Source organism: Bubalus kerabau, chromosome 8 (assembly GCF_029407905.1).
Source record: "Bubalus kerabau isolate K-KA32 ecotype Philippines breed swamp buffalo chromosome 8, PCC_UOA_SB_1v2, whole genome shotgun sequence".
Classification (NCBI taxonomy): domain Eukaryota; kingdom Metazoa; phylum Chordata; class Mammalia; order Artiodactyla; family Bovidae; genus Bubalus; species Bubalus kerabau.
The window spans coordinates 60,114,104-60,135,192 of record NC_073631.1 but is presented as its reverse complement, the minus strand read 5'-3'; the positions used below and the strand labels follow the sequence as shown (position 1 = coordinate 60,135,192).

At 37.3% G+C, this 21,089-nt stretch overlaps 1 protein-coding gene across 47 annotated transcripts in view; it reads right to left on the bottom strand.

Moving 5' to 3' along the window:
* The window catches only part of IMMP2L (inner mitochondrial membrane peptidase subunit 2), a 984,232-nt gene that overhangs the window by 850,838 nt on the left and 112,305 nt on the right, over positions 1-21,089 (bottom strand). Inside the window, exon 6 of one of the 47 annotated variants that reach the window (XR_008717874.1) lies at positions 2,816-3,072. The exons of 45 other annotated variants lie outside the window; for them this stretch is intronic. Coding sequence is in view for 1 of the 2 variants with exons in the window: in XM_055590368.1 (XP_055446343.1) it covers positions 8,294-8,420 (127 nt within the window). In the remaining variant the exon portion in view is untranslated. Of the gene's footprint in view, positions 1-2,815; positions 3,073-6,481; positions 8,421-21,089 lie in introns of those variants that run through there. One more of the 47 variants, XM_055590368.1, reaches the window with a different exon arrangement.

The following is a 21,089-nucleotide window of genomic DNA, read 5'->3' as shown; positions in this document are numbered from 1 at the left end:
ACTGTTTCAGGAATATGGCTGGAAGGACATTTTCTGGACCATGAAGGATAAGCGAAAGTTTTCCAGATAAAGAAAGCTGATTCTAAACTGTAGAAAAATGTGTACATAAGCATATAATATAAAAACTTTATTTTATAGCAAAAAGCAACACATTTATTGGTAGTTGCTTCTTAAATATATCAAGATATTTAAAATAAATGTGTATGTGTGTGTGTGTGTATATATATATATTAGACTCTTCTTTTACTATCTAATATACTGCTATTGATTGGAGAAGGAAATGGCAACCCACTCCAGTGTTCTTGCCTGGAGAATCCCAGGGGCGGTAGAGCCTAGTGGGCTGCCGTCTATGGGGTCGCACAGAGTCAGACACGACTGAAGTGACTTAGCAGCAGCAGCATACTGCTATTGAAAAACTCTTCAATCTTTTCAGTCTCCAATATAATCTAGGCGTCTCTTGTTTACCATTCAACCCAAGCTGCAAATAATGAATTTTAAATAATTGAAAGTATGTTGCTATTTAGTCGCTAAGTCAGGTCTCACTCTTTTTTATGACCTCATAGACTGTAGCCCGCCAGGCTTCTGTGTCCACGGGATTTCTCAGACAAGAATACTGGAGTGAGTAGCCATCTCCTTTTCCAGGGGATTTTCCTGACCCAGGGATCAAATTTCCTGGTTGGCAGGCAGATTCTTTCACTGAGCCACTTGGGAAACCTAACTGAAAGTATATCACGTCTGATTTTATTACTTCATAGGGATTTTTTTTCCATTACAAATTTTACCTGGAACTCACTACATGAAACACTTGCTCTAAAGTCTTAAAATTCCAAGAGTATATATTCTAGAATTAGAAAGGTTTCCTAGACCAGGCAGCAAATGAAAATGTAACTATCTCACACAGCAACTTGGCTCACTATAAAATGCACAAAGGACAAATATCAAAGTACTGTCTAGATTGTATATAATCTACTTAGGTATTTTAAATACTTTAAACCTTTTTTAAGGCATATGGATAGTCCTATTACCTTTAAAGAGCAGTCTCCCTCTCTAACTAACTCTAACAAAATTCTAGCATATGTGGGTTTACTTCAATGTATCATATCTACAAAATGTAGGTATCACTAAAATACTCACATGTTTAATGAGAATTAAATGATATTTTGTTTAGAAATAAATGGAGTTAGTGCTTACTGCTCAGTAAATAGCAATTAATAATAAAAAATGTTTATCCATACATATTCATGAAATTCCACAGGCACTTTTTAATCTGGGTCATGAACTAGAGAAAACGTAAACCAGAATTCATTATATCTTTTCTGTTTAGTTACAAAGTCCCAATTCTCAGTCTTACTGCATTACTGACCACTTCAGAGACATAATAGTTTTTCATTTGCTCCCTTTCAGATCCAAACTCCTTACTTCACTGCTCACCCAAGACTGGCACTCTTTACAGAGTTCACTAGCAAAGACCTTAAAATTCTTTTATCATTTATCCGTTAGTGGCCGAGAATAGAAATATCACTGGACCTTCACCTCAAATAATCCTCTAAAAAATACTGAGTGACTGAGTTGGGCCAGAGGTTCAGACACAAGATGCTTTATAATTTGTTTCAAACCATTTTCTATAGGTTCCTTCAAATGATCCCCAGGCTGAATGAGATATTTTTGTTCTTAGGGAAAAAGGTAGGTAGGAAAAGTAATATGTGGAGAGTTCTTAAGACTGAACACTGCATTATTAAAGGAGAGGCAGAATATTCAGAAAGTCTAAAGAAAAGAGATATCTAGGATGAAAAAAATGAAACAGAAAGCCTGATTTCATCCTTTAGTACATATAATAATGAGTCACACTATTAAATAAAAAACTACATTGTCACTTGGAGACCAAAAAAGATCTTTTCTATTGATAAGCTTATTAATCTCCATGCTTTATTTCCACTAGGAAAAAAATATTCTTCATATTTACCATTAAATTACAAATCTACCCCAACATATCAAATATTTCAAAACAGTTAAATTTTCCTTCATACCCTAAGAGCAAAGACAGAACCTAAGGCTTAGTTGTATTAGGCAAGTCCATAACATTGACATTTTCTTCTCATGAAATATGCTTAAGATATAGGAATGAATCTTTTTTGCTAGAATATTATATTTAATTAAAACCTAAATGCTATCAAAGCTGACTTGTATTTTTTCATCTTTCATGATATGCTCTTGACACAAGTGTTGGCTATGAGGATCCGCTCAGGCTGCACTCCTCATTGGCTAAGACTCTGCAGCAGGTTGCACACATGTGAACACATTGCTTTTTCTCATGTGCAGTAGGCTGAGAGTGACTCTTTCTTCCCTGATCTTATATTTCAGTCTTAATGAAAATGATAGGGCAATGAGGACCTTATTTAGCAAATAAGTCAGTTTGCCTTCCTTGTCTACATAAAAAAATAGATGCTTAATTTCTTATCTAAGTGAGAAAGACATGGGCAGTAGAAAAATGAATACTGAAAATAAACGTCAAAAAGAAATAAGGTTTCAACAGTAATTTTTTAAAGTAATAAGGACTAGGAGGAAAACAATTTAATACAAAAATTTTTCATGTCTAAAATTACTTAGGTGAATCCCTACGGTCCTAAAAATATCTTCACAAAATGATTCATATGTGAAATAAACAAATAACTTCAAAAAGAACAAAGAAACTTTTGGTAAAAGGAGTAAAATCTTCATTTAAAACGTTTTAAAAAATACTCTGATAGAGTATCTTTCTGAAGAAATGGTCAGATGCCTAATGATTTTATTTTCACCCAAGAAAATCCTATTCTGCTTTACTGACAATGTACTTTATTTTAAAACTAGAGCAGAATAAAAGGTTCAAAAGAACACTTGCCAAAAGAGAAAAAAAGAGATGACGGTAAACCAAGCCAAGCTAAAATGACTATCTGTACAACTTTCCCAAAGTTATAAATGCTTAAAATTATAGTATTATACAAAAACAAATATGTGTATATTCTCCACTTGAACAGCTTCATAGTTGCCATGAATCATTCTTCCATTTTCTGTATTTAGAAAGCAGTCTAGTTCCTGATTTAAGAAGAAAGAAAAGAAAGGAAAAGCAGAAAATAAAGTGTTAACAACAACAACAACAAAAGCACCTGATAAAACACAGATAGATAGGTGGGTGGATGAACAGATGCTGAAGAATGACAGGTGATTAAATAAATAAGCTGCCTTTTACCCAAGGTGTGGGGTGGGGTGGGAGAGGGTGGGAACAACATCTTGCTTTCTTCCTTTCACTTAAAACTTGTGTAAGTTCTTAAACTGGAGGTTGTCAATGTACTTCAAGAGGGGATTTATGAATCTCCAGAAACTAGGATGGATGAGATGCATGTTGATATGAGTATACACATGAACTGGGTGGAGAGGTGAATGTGTGTAGACATCCACTCATGCATGTATTTCTGAATTAGATTAAGAGCTTCTAAAAGGTATAGAAGTAATACTTTAGTCTTCTTCTAGGTAGAAGGTCTTCTAGGTAGTCGTCTTCTTCTGGAAGAAGACTAAGGGCCACAAGTTTAGATTGTTTTGCTTGTTTAATGAAATGGTAGGGCAATACTAGGTAGTCTTCTTTAAGCTAGGGAGCCATACTAAGAATTTCAAGCAAATTCTTAACTTAGGGTAGCTAACTAGAGTTGTTAGCTACCCTAAGAGGTGGGAAATAGTATTGTTTAACATAAAAAGCACTTTTTAAAATAGGAAATTAAAAGCCTAAATGGGCAAAAACTCACTTTTAATGTTCTCAGAACTTACTTTTAATGAAACTGAAGTTAGGACACAAAAGCTCTCAGGTGTCAGCACTGAGTACTCTACACAGGGAAAATTCTCCACAGTGTGCCTGAACACAGACACACAGAACCATCTCTCTAGTTATTAGAGTATATACCAAAGATCCCTTCTTTTGTCTCCAGAAACATATTAACCCACTCTTTCTTAAAAGTCTACTTCACCAGAATCTTTCATCTGTCACCAAAAGCAGCAAGACCTGAGTGAAGAGGCTGGCAAGGCAGCCTGAACAAGCAAAGTTTCCCTGCACAGACTAGGCAGGTCTGGTGCTCACAGATGGTGCAGGCATGGGTCCTGAATTGACAGCAGCAGGATACTGTCTACCCAATAGAAAACAAAGCCACTGAAAGTCAGCCAAAAACAAAAATAAATTTTTTTTTAATTCCTGATTTCATATTTATCAAGCCTTTCACAATAGTCAAGAAGAATTAAGAATTTAAAGTCTCATCTAATTTAACTCCAACCCAGATGAAACAGTGTTTCTTAAATTGAAACTTCTTCCACTAAATTTTGCCTTTCAATAGCAACAGAACTTTAGAGAAATGATACCTTCTCAGGGATCTTTTCCAGCTTTTCACAAACATTTATCATGGTGGCAAATAATTTCATAAGTTTCTTTACTGGACATGTCAGCTCACACTTTGAGAAATGCAGACTGAAGAATCAAATTCACAGCAGGAGAGGGAAACATGGAAAGCATGCAGAATTACAACAGAAGGCTTAGGGGTTTAGCTTTAAAACTAGATGGATGACAGGGCCCCATTTTGGTACCCCAGGCTACGGGGGCCCTCACTTCACTACGCTGTACTCTTCGGTCCCATTCCCTGAGGGTGAGGCCTTTCCCTTGGTGTCTGTCACCGCTCTGGGCTCTCCTATGCATTCAAACTGAGGTGCCTGCTCACCCCAGGAATGGGGGGCAGAGGAAGGGGAGAGCTAGGGAGAGAACCCTGGGGTTTGTACCAGGGCTTTGGGATTAAGTTTTTTATTCACTAAGAAAGGAATTGGGAACACAATGGATGTGGGGGCAGGGAGTTTGGGGAAACTGGTTGGAGGGAAGGTGAAGTTCAGTGATGCTCTTGACTTTAATTCCCACATCACTCATCACTTTGTTCTTAAATAAAGAAGCCTGAGGCCTAGAAAAAAATAAATAAATAATATAAAACTAGATGGATGGATGAGAATTCCTAAACATGAATGGTCATAATACATCTGGCTTTAAGTAGCTACTGTCACATATATACAAAGCAAACAAAAGATAACACACTATACACTTAAGTCACTCTACTTCCTGTCTGGCTTTATCTCATATATAAAAAGCCCTGTTTGCGGTCCAAATTAGAACATTCTAATTGGAAAAAAAAAAAAAAAGTGAATTTTGAGAATATATAATAAGGTCAGGATATTGGAAATTAATACAATGAAAAAACATATTTAATATTTTCACAATATCTGCAATATGCTTCCTGAATAACCTAAATGACATATATCTGAAAACTACTGCTATTTTATGTAAAAATAACACACACTAAAATATTGTTCTTCCTTTCATTCCTGGTAGGAAGAAGTTTTTAGGCTTCCCTGATGGTTCAGTTGGTAAAGAACCTGCCTGCAATGTAGGAGACCTGGGTTCGATTCCTGGGTCAGGAAGATCCCATGGAGAAGGAAATAGCAACCCACTCCGCTAATCTTTCCTAGGAAATCCCAAGGACAGAGGAGCCCAGCGGGCTACAGTCCATGGGGTTGCAAGAGTTGGACACAACTTAGCAACTAAACCACAGGCAGAAGTTTTTAAAGCATGTAAACATGCTTTTAGGGAAAGTTAGATATCAAGCTTGTCTTTTACCTTGTTTAATTTTTTAGGGAAAGTTAGATACCAAGCTTGCCTTTTACCTTTTTTCTTAATCTGGGTTTATAACAGATCTATAATTCTATAGAGTATCTGTTGCTACTAGCTTATAGAACAGATAAGCAATTGAAGATAAAATTTTTGTACTTTACTCCCAATTTTCTTAATTTAGCAGATACTCCATCCTCAAACCAAAAGCCTTACTTAAGCAAGCCAAATATAATGAACTTTTTTTTTTGGCCACATGGTGTTGCATAGCATGTGGGATCTTAGTTTCTGGACCACACTTCAAACCTGTGCCCCCCTGCACTGCAAGTTTGGAATCTTAACCCCTGGACTTTGTTTTAAAGAATCTAAGTAGGGTAACAAAGTATTTTCCTGGATGCTGTATGCAAAAACTAAGAATATTTACCAGCTCATGAATATTTTTATTTTCTTTTTCACTCCAGGAAGTGAACAAACAATACACACTATTAAATTTAATTATTACTGTGCCCTATTTTATGTTGAGGACAAAAAATGCTCGATCTCAGTAATAGTTTCTACAAGTGTAGCACTCCTATGGTATATGGCCAGAATTTATAGCGCTTCTGTTAGATAATAAAACCCAGATAAGTAAAAGAAGAAATGCTATTCATGACAAGGTAACATCCATCAGTAATGCACTTAAGACCTTCAAGATTTCACTGGTCAATAAGAAAGGAAAGTGCTATACACTCACAAGCAAGCTGTTTGGCTACCGGATCTCCAGTTCTCATAGAGCATTTTACTTATTAGTTTTATTAATCCGTAAACCCATTATTGGCAAAGACCTTAGAATCCTAACACCCATCCACCCAGAAGTGGCCAGAGAAACAATGCTCAGGCTGCAAATAACCAAGGTTCTCTCTAGTCTGTTTAATCTTCAAAGATTTTTTAAGTCTGATCGCTGGGTGGTAAGTCCATAAAATGTCATCAAACAAATAAAGAGGACAGGAGATCCATAAAAGCATGGTAGAACTGAACTGAAGAGTGTAAGAGAAACAAATGACCTGCACAGTTGAGGATTAGCTGAAGATGTATCTACTTTAATCTTTTTTTGGTAATTAGAAAGTTTTCAGAGGATCCCAAAGACAGAAATTAAGACATGAGAAGATAAATTAATCAGTTAAACTTTAACATTGCTTTTTGAAAAATATAACTGGTGGCAAGCTTTGAATACCCACTTGAGTAAATCGTTGCCTCCATCAGACTTTATCAAAACTATACCAAATAGTTCTAAACTTTGTTCTACAAAGTATAGTTTCTCTTTCAGATGTTTTTGCTTTGTTTTTTCTAGTTAAAACCTTCCTAGAATGGCTAATCATAATTTCTTACAACCATAAAATGAAAACGTCATTAAATTCTATGTAAAAAAAGTTTACTTTTTTTAATTGTTTTTAATTTATTTATGTTAATTGGAGGCTAATTACTTTATAATATTGTAGTGGGTTTTGCCATACGTTGACATGAATTACACTCTTTTGGCAACAAAGAAATTAATACTTAGAAATTCACATTTGGATAACATCCCTTAAGATACCCAACATGCAGAAAAAAATCTGTAAGCCACAAAATGTCTATCACAGAAATACTTATAACAGTGAAATTCCAGTAATAATTTTTAAAATTATAAAAAAAAAGAATGAGTATATAAATTACCACATACCTACTTTATCTTCTATTTTGAAGCTATTTAAAATAACTGACATAAAATCCAAGTAGCAACATGGAAACACTTTGTGAAAAACAAAAGAGAGATAGAAAGTAGGCTGGAAAAAAATAGAGTATTTCCTAAAAAATGAACATTTTTAAGCAAACAATGTTAAGAACACAAAAGCTAAACTGCTCATAACATTTCAGACATTAGAAAAGTTAAATAAAGATTCATTTTTAACTGAAGACTAAGTTATCTTCTGAGTCTTTTCTTTTCAAGTTTAGATATACATATCACTGAACACCTAAAAAAAAAATTTCTCATTGTATAAAAACAAAGTTACTCAAATTTTTTAAAACTCTGTTTTATACTTGGAATCTTGTCACTGAGTTAAACTCAAAGAATTTGACATTATATAGTTATTCTTTATTTATGAAAACCAGCCAAAACAAATCTTTTAAAAAATACATCCACTGCTAAAACAGTTTGAAAAAATACAGAGTGAAACAAAGAACTGTGTCAGACTCAGTATCCTTAGCAACAGAAATACAAAAATGACAATCTTAAAAGATGTATATAAAATAATTTTAACTGTGCCACTTAAAGGTTTTTGCATTGTTTTCTCATTATATTATTTCTTTGTGACCACCTAATCTAAAGTAGCTATCAGGCCACTATCACATCACACTTTTTTGTATAGCCCTTATTTTTATCTGATGTACTCGACGGAAGTATCTACTAGTTTACTATCGAAGTTCAGTTCAATTCAGTCGCTCAGTCATGTCTGACTCTTTGTGACCTCATGGATTGCAGCACGCCAGGCTTCCCTGTCCATCACCAGCTCCCTTTACCCAAACCCATGTCCATTGAGTTGGTGATGCCATCCAACCATCTCATCCTCTGTCATCCCCTTCTCCTCCTGCTCTCAATCTGTCCTACCATCAGGGTCTTTTCAAATGAGTCAAGCTCTTTGCATCAGGTGGCCAAAGTATTGGAGTTTCAGCTTCAGCATCAGTCCTTCCAATGAATACAGGACTGATCTCCTTTAGGATGGACTGGTTGGATCTCCTGGCATACAAAAATACAGACCTCGAGAATAAAATAGTATTTTCCATCTATTCACCCCCAAAGTTGCAGAATACAGACTTGTAAGCTCTATATACATCTCAATAGTTAAGCAATGCACAACCTATAAAACTGAATATGACTTGCTTATAAACGATTATATACATGTCATAAAGCACCATAATCTTAACAATGTCATTGTCTTTCATGATGCAACACTCTCAGCATGCATACCAGAAAAACCTGTTCCTCCAAGTTTAGCTCCTAAATTTTCTTTAATATTATTTCACATTAGCATGTATGAATTTGTTTCTTGTTAGGCCATGAAATTTATAAAAGCAAAACATTCCTGAGGCAGAAACCAATCCACAAGACTGGTGAACCAATGCCTTCACCTATTAAAGGTTCATCCATAATGAGCGATGAGAGCACTACATTTTTTAAAGTATCTCTCAATCAAAAATACTCAGTTTCTTACTACTGGGTACATCTCAATTTTAAAATGACCTCCAGATAGTTTTAAAGAATACTGCTTATACATGCATACATATATACATACACACACACACATATACCATAATCTAATCCATTTAAACTGTAAACACAGAAGGGACTTTTAACATTAAAAATTATAGAACTACTTACAGAACTACTAAGACTAAGTAATCTTAAATTATTATTTTATTTGAGAGTCCCCTACTGCTTCCAAACATGGTTCTTTTTATAATAATGTCTGGAAATACTCTGGAAAACAAAAACTCCAATTTTAATCAAAGGTAAAGGCTAGAACTATTTCCTGGGAAACCTAATTAAAGGTAAACAACCTCTCCTTTACTAGACTGTTCTATTCACACAAAACTGTTTGGCTAGAAGAAATGATAATGGAGTATAAAACCTTTGTCTTCTGGGTTGCTGTTTACAATCTGGATGAAGCTGATAGCCAAAAGAAAGCATACAAAGGCCAATGTGAAAAGAAGGCGTAGGCTTGGTCACTCATCTTCCTAGAAGACATGCTGATCAGTAAGACCATCAGCTACTAAATAATAACTTTCTCATCTCCCCACACACATAAAATATAAATTACAACCCTTATAACCCACTTGGAAAATATAAACTAAATTCAATATTTTTTTTAAAAAATGTGTCTACTATGTGCTAGGCAACAATAGGATAACATATGACTAGAAAACACTATCTACCCCCAGAGAAGCTTCACATTCATATGACAGCATGATTTGGCAACAAAGAAGCAATGGACACAGATTCAAATCAAGGTGGGGTCCAGCTATTAGAAGCAGCCTGGCGATGCACTGACCCAGGACAGACTCATCTCAAACCATGCACCCCAGTATCTACTCCTCTTCTAGAATTGCTTCCCTCTGGAGCTTATTTCCTTACCTAGCTATTCCACCTAGATACTCCACAGCTAATGCTCTCATCTCTGTTTTTCAGAAATGGTTCTTTCCAATCATCCTTCCAATCTCTACTCTACCACCCAGGGTCCTCATCTCAGGCACTCCGTCTGCCTCAATTATTCTCAAACCTCCTCAGAACTGCACTCCCAGACTTGATGACCTGGAGAGAACAAACTTGTGTCTGCACATTATGTCAGAGAAAGTCAAGTACACAGCTACCTAGAACACAAGGCAGGGTGAAAATGCATGAGAGCTCTGCAGGTACTGTGATCTGAGCTGGTCATCACAGGAACATCCAAAGATGTACAGATAAGTGTTTACTGGAGAGTAGAGATTCCCTTCTGGGAGCCACCTACCATGTTCCACAATCAGTCCCAAGATAGTCTGACTGCACTTTTTCTACAGGAAGTTTTATCAGAAACTATTTCAAGTTTTCACATTTTCAAAATTGGTTTCAATCACTGGAAGTAGCTTTAGAGACATACATTTGAGAACTTCATCATTTGCAGTTGACTGATTTTCTAGACTTTTCAAATGCTGGATTTTACCCCTTTAATGACCCTCTGCTCCCAATATAAACTTTCATCAAAGCCAGGATATTGGACGAAATAACCCTGAAACCAGGTGTCAGATTAAAGAGGGACACAAGGATGTCTCTAGCTTTCAGTAAAGGCCGGTGCTAATGAGAAGGCCCAGGTGTTCATTGAAATGTATGTGGAGCTACCTCAAAAGATTGCCAGCTACCAACCAAAAAAATCTGGTACAAATAAAGTAGGACTAGATGCAATTAATGAGGCAAAAAACACTGCAATGCTGAATGTAAATATTAACAAAATTTTCTAAAGTTACATGCATGGAGGTTCCTTATAAATCATAGGAAGAAAAGTGTTTTTAACCTTAAAGTTTCCCATATAATTAACTGCTGCTACCCAAGCAAGTCCTTTGAATCCAAAAACCAAACTAAGCTGGCTTGGTCCTAGTTATAATTACCATTTAAATACAACAGAACAAAAGCCTCTATGTTGACAAGAATATCAAAGGGGAACACAACACAAAATCTAGAATGTCTCAATTACACAACTGCTTTAGAAATAATGAGGGTTGTTCACTCCACTTTTTTTTTTTCCCCAGAATATCCAACAAAACTTTTAAATCAGTCAATGAAAATACATACATATAATAACATAGTTTCGGGGTTTTTTTAAGATGGAAACTTCAAGATTATCTCATGAATCCTCTTCCTTTTAAAAGTGAGAAAATGAAGCCTAGAAAAGGTAAGTCACATAATACCACACAATATATTAAACAAAAAATTCCTGTGCCCCATGACACAGCCCTTTCTTCAAACACAACAGAGTGAGTTATTTTGTGAGTCTATCCAAGCACTAGGCTACCTTCAAAACAGTATTATGACCACAGTCACAAGAGGAAACCCGAGAGGACTGGTAAAGAACAAAAGCATGACGCTCTTAATGGCGTCAACTTAATCCCCAGGAAACCGAAAGTGTCTTGGCTCACCTAAGCGCACAGAATTCAAATGTGTATCAAGGCCCCTCTGAACAGTTCTCAGTATGCGGACATCTTAGAGTGCTGCTTTACATTCCAAGTCCAAGCTTCACACAACAGAATTCTCAAAATATCTAAGTGGGATTTCACAGTCTACTTTTTCAAATGCTCTGACAAAACATTGAAAAGGCTGAAATTATAAAATCTCAAAAGCTATTCTGTTGAATTCAAATGTGTTCAGTTACTACCCATTTTCCCTCCATTTTTTAAATACGTGGATCACTGTAAACATTCTAAAACTTACTGTATTTTCAACTCTTTCTACAGAGGTACAATGGAAAGAAATGGGGATGTGGTAGAAGGGGAGTAATTTGATTTTCTATCCATTATATCACACATATAATTTAAATGCATTATATGTGTGAAAATTTAACTGTAAAGAATATTGTGTATATATCTTGACAGTATCCAATTTTGAAAAACAAAAATGTTTAAACACAATTTCAAATTACTTCTCTATAAATCATACAACATTAAATGTATAGCCTTAGTTAACATGAAAGTAATTTTAAAATGCAGTATTTTTATTTAAAAAAAAAACAGTTCCCTTATCCTTTGGAAGAAATAAGCTTGTTATTTACTTCTCTGTTTCCCTATTATCAGACTCATGAATTTGTTTTTCTACATTGCTTTGTCTTAGTCACATAAGACATTTTTTCTTAAACTCTGAGTTGTTATGACAACAATCTTTAAGACTAACTTTCTTTAAGCCCAGAGCTAATGATTACACAACAAAACAATTCATCTTGCTCAAGGGTATATTCTTCCTTAAGCTCTATACTAACAATTATATAACAAGTATCTTGCTCAAGGAAAAGTTTCTCCATCTTAACAGGAACCTTCTGACTAATCTGATTATCTTATATGGGAGTGGGTCTGGGTGAGACCTTTCTATTGTTAGTTCTAATCTTGTTAACTTAAGATGTGTATAGTGGGAGTGGATCTGCCAACTCTTTGCAACCCCATGGACTGTAGCCTACCAGGCTCCTCCATCCATGGGATTTTCCAGGCAAGAGTGCGGGAGTGGGTTACTATTTCCTTCTCCAGAAAAGTATATAAGGCCTTGATAAGACTAGAGAGTAGGACACCCTTTCTGATGGCTCTGTCAGAAGCTTTCTCTGTCCCTTTTTGTGCTTAGTCGCAGTCATGTCCCACTGTTTGGGACCCCACAGACTGCAGCCCTCCAGCCCTCTTGTCCCTTTTTATACTTTAATAAAATGCTGCTACACAGAAACCTTTAAGTGATCAAGCCTGGTCCCTGGTCCCGAAGCTAAGTCTTTGGAGATCACGAATCTGACATGGTTCACTGTAAGCTATCACTTTCTCTTATGTTTTAACACAATCTGCATGTTTATATATCTATTAATAAACACACACACACATTTCTATTGTAGCTCAGCTAATCCACTGGCAAACGTGTGTAAGCACAAACACACACACACACACACACACACACACACACACACACCAGTTTAAACTGTTGTAGGCTTCAGAGGAACAACACCATACAAGGTTATGGTGAATAAAAAGAAGCACAATTTGAAGACTGAGAATAATTTAAAGTACAAATAGAGAATAGGAATTCAAGTGCACTCAAGATATGAGCATTTTCAAATACTTTTTAAAGCTCAAATTAGAAGATCCTTTTTGTGGAATGCTGAAAGGGTAAAGGTTGGAAAACAGGATTAACTGAAGAAAAGGGAGGGACAAAAAAACAAAGTAGGAAAAAAAGGAGGATATAGTATTAAAGGATGAAATCTTATCAAACAGACCAACTGCACAAAGGCCACAAATTAATAGAGCTTAATCAGTGATTGAAACACCTTATTAGCAAGACAAAATGCCAAAATGCTACTTAGTCAAGAAATAAATCCTTCATTTCTTCTGGACATAGCACCCATAGCATAAGAAATCAATAAATACTTAATTAAAAGGAAGGCTTAAGCAGAACATAAGATAAAATTTTTGGTCATTGGAAATATAAAACTAATAGTGTCTTTCCATACAGACTTAAAACAATTTTAATCACTAATAGAATAATAGGCAGTAGAACTGAGTTAGAGAGATACTTCTAGGAGATACTAGACCATTCATGTGATTCACAGGGAGGATATCTAATCCTTTTGTTCACTGACCTATCCCAAGTACCTAGAGCAGTGAAAGTACTCAAAAAAAAAAAAAAAAAAGGAAGAGACTATCACTTTGCCTGAGGCTCTATCTATACCAAATCCCCCATCTGAGATTGCACTAACTAAATACATTCTGGTTACTTAATTTGCATTTGACTTTTCTCACTCTATTGTCATTATAACAACTGGAAGTGTTCTCTGTACAGATCAGCTTTTATTAAAGCTTTAAGGGTACTTCTTTGCTGATTTCATTTTATGGCCTTAAGAAATGAAAGCATCTAATCCTTTAGCTTGTTTACTTTATGCCTCCTCCCCACCTTTACAACAGATTTACTCCCCTGAGTTTTCCTTGATCAACAAAGTCCCTCAACAACCTCCAAGGACACCAATTAATTCCAGTTGAGCTATTCCAAATCCTGAAAGATGATGCTGTGAAAGTGCTGCACTCAATATGCCAGCAAATTTGGAAAACTCAGCAGTGGCCAGAGGACTGGAAAAGGTCAGTTTTCATCCCAATCCCAAAGAAAGGCAATGCCAAAGAATGCTCAAACTACCGCACAATTGCACTCATCTCATACGCTAGTAAAGTAATGCTCAAAATTCTCCAAGCCAGGCTTCAGCAATACGTGAACCGTGAACTTCCTTATGTTCAAGCTGGTTTTAGAAAATGCAGAGGAAACAGAGATCAAATTGCCAACATCCGCTGGATCATGGAAAAAGCAAGAGACTTCCAGAAAAAACATCTATTTCTGCTTTATTGACTATGCCAAAGCCTTTGACTGTGTGGATCACAATAAACTGTGGAAAATTCTGAAAGAGATGGGAATACCAGACCACCTGATCTGCCTCTTGAGAAATTTGTATGCAGGTCAGGAAGCAACAGTTAGAACTGGACATGGAACAACAGACTGGTTCCAAATAGGAAAAGGAGTTCGTCAAGGCTGTATATTGTCACCCTATTTAACTTCTATGCAGAGTACATCATGAGAAATGCTGGACTGGAAGAAACACAAACTGGAATCAAGATTGCCGGGAGAAATATCAACAACCTCAGATATGCAGATGACACCACCCTTACGGCAGAAAGTGAAGAGGAATTCAAAAGCCTCTTGATGAAAGTGAAAGTGGAGAGTGAAAAAGTTGGCTTAAAGCTCAACATTCAGAAAACGAAGATCATGGCATCCAGTCCCACCACTTCATGGGAAATAGATGGGGAAACAGTGTCAGACTTTATTTTTCTGGGCTCCAAAATCACTGCAGATGGTGACTGCAGCCATGAAATTAAAAGACGCTTACTCCTTGGAAGGAAAGTTATGACCAACCTAGATAGCATATTCAAAAGCAGAGACATTACTTTGCCAACAAAGGTTCGTCTAGTTAAGGCTATGGTTTTTCCTGTGGTAATGTATGGATGTGAGAGTTGGACTGTGAAGAAGGCTGAGCACCGAAGAATTTATGCTTTTGCACTGTGGTGTTGGAGAAGACTGTTGAGAGTCCCTTGGACTGCAAGGAGATCCAACCAGTCCATTCTGAAGGAGATCAGCCCTGGGATTTCTTTGGAAGGAATGATGCTTAAGCTGAAACTCCAGTACTTTGGCCACCTCATGCGAAGAGTTGACTCATTGGAAAAGACTCTGATGCTGGGAGGGACTGGGGGCAAGAGGAGAAGGGGACGACAGAGGATGAGATGGCTGGATGGCATCACTGACTCGATGGACGTGAGTCTCAGTGAACTCTGGGAGTTGGTGATGGACAGGGAGTCCTGGCGTGCTGCGATTCATGGGGTCGCAAACAGTCAGACACGACTGAGCGACTGATCTGATTTGATCTGATCTGAATGATTAAATTAAATAACTATGGAGGACCCAAATCTAATATGACCAGTATCCTTATAAGAAGAGGAAATCTGAAAAGAGTCTTGTGCACAGAGGAGAGATTATGTGAAGAGACAAGAGGTCAACCATCTACAAGGCAAGGAGAGAGCCCTCAAAAGAAACCAACATTTGCTAACACTTGGATCTCAGACTTATAGCCTCTAGAACTGTGAGAAAATGTCTGTTGTTTAAGATCAAGAAAAAAAAAGTTCCTTAGTAAAAGATTCATAGCATTCATAGAATCTATTTAACTTACAAATGGATGTTGTAACATGTATTACTGTAAAAAAGTATTCAAATTAAGTTGTAGCTTTATTTGATGTCAACTTTAGCCTTAAATTAAGTACGTATAGAGGTTAATGTCACCTACAGGACCAGATGAAACAAAGAGATGACCGTTACTATTAATATGGACTCTACAATCTGTCCTTGAATCAGTGAGGGACAAGAAAAAAAGACTGGAGGGGAGCTGCCACTACTGCACAGGGTGGTTTTGAGCAGTGCAAGTATTAACTGACTGGCTACCAGCTATCTCTTACCAAAGTCTCAAACTAACTAACCCTAAACCACTTCCACAAAGTTAAGCCCAATCATTCCTGTTCTTTCAGTTGTGGAAAGGAAAAAACTCCTTAAAATAACATCAGATCAGATCAGTCACTCAGTCATGTCTGACTGTTTGCGACCCCATGAATCGCAGCACGCCAGGCCTCCCCGTCCATCACCAACTCCCGGAGTTCACTCAGACTCATGTCCATCGAGTCAGTGATGCCATCCAGCCATCTCATCCTCTGTCATCCCCTTCTCCTCCTGCCCCTAATCCCTCCCAGCATCAGAGTCCTTTCCAATGAGTAAAATAACATGCAATTTACAAATGATTAGTACACAGAAGGCACTCAAATGTTTGCTAAATTAATGAGTACCTCCCTATGGTTTGGGAAATTCAGCCCAAATTGAATGCCAAATTTTTTTTAGGTAATGGGTTATGTCTCAAAAATGTGTATTATCAACATATTAGCAGATGAAAAAAATGTGTCTGGATGCTCAGTAAGATCTTTATGCATTCCTATATTCAACACAGGTAGTTTTGTAACAATAAATTGAGACACTTTTGATTTGAAGTAATTCTCAAGTGACAATTTATGCTCAGTCATACAGTTACCAGAAAATGAAATACCTGTTTCAAAAATTAATCAGTCAAAAACAGTAAGAAACCGCTAATTTATTCTCAATTTTGAAGTAATACATATTTTGTTATAATAATTTTCATTCTGCTCTCTACAAAGCACACTTAATTTTCTATTTTTCCATATTTAAGAAGATCACACAAACTATGGAAACATTTTATTCTCAGTTCACTAAAGTATACAAGGTATTAAATATAAGGACTCATTTTCAGATATAGCTAAGTTCATTAAGAATCTGTTGTTTATATGGTTTCAAAGAAACATTTCTAGAAAGTATTGCTAGAAATTTTTACTTTGGATAATTTCATTATTAATAATTATTCTTGGGACAAATATAATTATTTTAACTAGCTGGGCTTTAACAAGGTATGCAATCAGTAAGTATTCTCTTTTTTTTTTTTTTTTTGGCCACACTGTGCAGCATGTGGCATCCTGGTTCCCCCACCAGGGATCAAACTCTTTTCCCCTGCATTGGAAGTACAGAGTTTAACCACTGGACCCAACAAGGAAGTTCCAATTCTTAATTTGTAAGTTCTTTTTTTTTTTTTTTACATTTTTTTCTCTACCCCAAAATATAATCTAGGCTAAACTCAATCTACTGACCCAAGATATGAGAAATTAAAAATTGGTAACATTCTGGAGTTTTCTAGTGGCCCAGTGGTTAAGTCTATGCACTCTCATTGCCAGAGCCTGGGTTCACACTCTAGTTAGGGAACTGAGATCTGGCAAGCTACATAGGGTGGCCAAAAGGAAGAAAAAAAAAGAAAAGAGTAACATGGAATAATGAGTGATGGATGAAGAGGCCATAAGATAAGGTACTGATCTTTCTGCTGCTGCTGCTAAGTCATTTCAATCATGTCCGACTCTGTGCGACCCCATAGATGGCAGCCCACCAGGCTCCCCTGTCCCTGGGATTCTCCAGGCAAGAACACTGGAGTGGGTTGCCATTTCCTTCTCCAATGCATGAAAGTGAAAAGTGAAAGTGAAGACACTACCAACCCCATGGACTGCAGCCTACCAGGCTCCTCCGTCCTAGCATGGCCTAAATGCAATCCTTTCTATGAAATTCAGTAAAAGGCCAGTTGGGAAATCTTCCAAACACTACAATTTCTCAGAAAATGTGAAAGATTTTTAAATATGCAAAAAAGTATTAATGGGTATCCTGTCAGTGTACCCATCTTGATTATCCAGTTACATCAGGGTTTTTAAGACCTCTGGGCTTCCCTGGTGGCTCAGATGGTAAAGAAACAGCCTGCAATGTGGGAGACCTGGGTTCGGTCCGTTGAGAAGATCCTCAGGAGAAGGAATGGCTACCCACTCCATTATTCTGCCTAGGAGCCTAGCAGGCTACAGTTCATACAGTCACAAAGAGTCAGACATGACTGAGCAACTTTCACTTTTCTTAAGCCCTTTAATGTCTTTCAGCTGCTTCACAACTCTAAGTTATAAAATACATATTAATACAAATGACTTTTTTCCATAGAAATGCAAATTGTGCCCAGTGTGGAATAGGGGGAATCACTAAAGATCACGAGCCACAGGATGGAAAGTAGAGGTTGTACACGTGCTCTTTTAACTCTCCTGTGAACAAGTTGTATTATCTTACTGGTTCACTCATTAATTAATGAGCTAAATAAAATCTTTGACACATTCATTTTACATTTGAATAATACTCTTGATTTTTTTTTTAAAGTAACCTTTAAGAGCGTCTGTAAGCAAAAGTATGACTTTTGAAATGACATTCACTTTCCATAAACACACCTTAACATTTCCTCTAGAATGTTAGTCATCTCATTTAAATTACTCAAGCTAAAATAATATAGTGAACCCAATGCTTCAGTGAACCCAGAACACTGGATTATATGATGTACCTTTATTATTTACATACCACCAAGAAAGAAAAAAAGCAATCCATGATGACACAATGCTTATCACTGAAGATTTGTTAGTTTTGTCTCTGTCATATGTTTCACTGCTCTGCTTCTATGCCTTTGTGTACGTGCGATTTATCTTTCCAAGGCCAAATCTTAGGATTTGGGAAATACGTGTGTGTATGTGTGCTCAGTTGTGTCTGCCTCTTTGCAACCCCATGGACTGTACCCCACCAGGCTCCTCTGTCCATGGGATTTTCCAGGCAAGAAAACTGGAGTGGGTTGCCATTTCCTACTCTACTGGGAAATAGTGGTACCTAAAATACACATAAATCAATTAAAACATTGACACCATGACGACATTCATACATGCACAGACAATGAAAACTCCATCACTATCACCACCTGGCCAACGAGGAATTTAAGAAGGTATCAATTTAAAGATGTACTGAAATATGAACAAAAATGTACATTTTAGAAATCACAAAATACTTATAAATGTAGACATACATAGCACAATCATAAATGACAAATAGCTTACAGTGGGAAACCCGATCACTAGATGGTCATGAAGTGAAGAGAAGTGAAGTCGTTCAGTCATGTCTGACTCTTTGCGACCCTGCTGAGGTCCAGCCCCAGCTGATCCAGGGAGTTCGAAGGGGAGACAGCATTGGCAAATACGCTGGTTTTAATTAGATATTAATTAGAGATATAAAGAGTAATAGAATGAGGATAGCTCAGCAGGAAAATTCAGTGGAGAAAAGAGGCTGAGTAGCTTGGTTTACGTGGGAAACCAATAAAACTTTAAGACAAGAATTTGCACCACTTAAGTAGGCCGCAGGCATCCTTCCGTTCTCCCGAAGGAGAGGAGACACTGAGGCCTCCCCGGTCGGATCTTAGAAGCCCAGGCAAAGTTAGTAAGCATGGCGGGCTCCGCGCTCCAGATGGAAACTCAGCCAAAGTTTGAGAGAGAGAACGACATGGGGAGAACCAGTCTTTCGAGGAACTGATCCCATTCTTTATTTTCCAGGGTCTGTTTTTATACACTGAGATGTTCTACAAAAGTCACGCAGGGACAGCAGTCCTGACTTTTATTAAAGTCAGGTGCTTCATACAAATGTATACAGAGGTCTTAGGGGTGTTACATCATCTTCTGGCCAGAGGGGCCTGCTGACAATTTATGACCCTCTCCTTGTGACAGCGGTCAGTCAACCAGAACACTTATTTCTCCAGGGGTGATTATTTTTGAAACAGACGCCACCTTCCGAAGGTACCAGATAAAGTTACATTCCTATAGGGTGAGGGTGTAGTGGGTTTTAATTAAGGAAAGAATTTACTTAGCCTAAGGTCCAACGTGATTAATATCAAAGGTTAATGCTTATCTCTTCTATATATTCATTAACGTGTATAAGGGCAGGGGATGTGGAGACTTAGCAGTAAACATTGGCTCAACAAATGAAAAACCCTTCACCAATACAATTTCTAATCAGCCCACTATACTGTATTAATAGTTTTCTAACTTCTCTAAAGAACCTGTTTTTAGAAGGTTTAAAGCATCTCGTGCCTCTCATGGTTGGGAGGCTGTGAGCAATCACATGTGGCCGGACAAGCCTGTCAGGCAGGCTAGAGAAACTTCAGAGGAGTTTGTAAGTTTGGAACACACCTGCCACGCCCAGGAATTATTATTAACTGGAGCTCTAAGTTAACTCCTTCTCCAAAAGAGGTAGTAGGGGACAGCCCCCGTAAAGTCAGAGGTGTAGGTGAGAGCACAAAGTCATAAAGTAGACAGGCTTTGGTTATGGGGGTAGATGCTCGAGAATTTCCAGGGGGACTCCTGAGGCTCGATCCCGCCTTTGCGTATGTCGAGCCTCCTTCCTCATGACCTTTGCCATGGGTGGAGGTTCTCACGCCGGCCCCTGGCATCCCATGGACTGTAGCCTACCAGGCTCCTCGGTCCATGGGATTTTCCAGGTATGAGTACTGGAGTAGGTTGCCATTTCCTTTTCCAGATGGTCATAATTTGCTTAAATATTAAAAGCTAGAATACTCCATAAAGATTGCCAGCCATGTATGAATCTTAAAATTGAGGCCAAAAATCTCAGTGAATTCAAATTATCCTTTAGAGGTAAAAATAAAAGATGGGATCTTTTACTGAAACACAGATATTCAGTCTCTTGCTGACTCAAAGAGTAATTATAGTGCTTAGATCTCTAGTAGGAGGACAAGAAAGATGTTACAGAATAAAAGGGGTGGTTTAAAGTAAAACAATGAAAAAAAAATATTACCCCATGCTTTCTAAGCAAATACTCTTCCTCCTCCTTTTTTATATACTGCTGACATTCCTTTTCCATCTTCGATCTAGAATTAACAGTTTGCAAAAGTGATTTACTAAAACAATGACCTCCATAAACATGGGCTTTTTGCTTAATGGATCATCTCTCCTACTAGTTGTAATCTCCTTGAGGATGCTGCTGCTGCTAAGTCGCTTCAGTCATGTCCGACTCTGTGCAACCCCATAGACGGCAGCCCACCAGGCTCCCCCGTCCCTGGGATTCTCCAGGCAAGAACACTAGAGTGGGTTGCCATTTTCTTCTCTAATGCATGAAAGTGAAAAGTGAAAGTGAAGTCGCTCA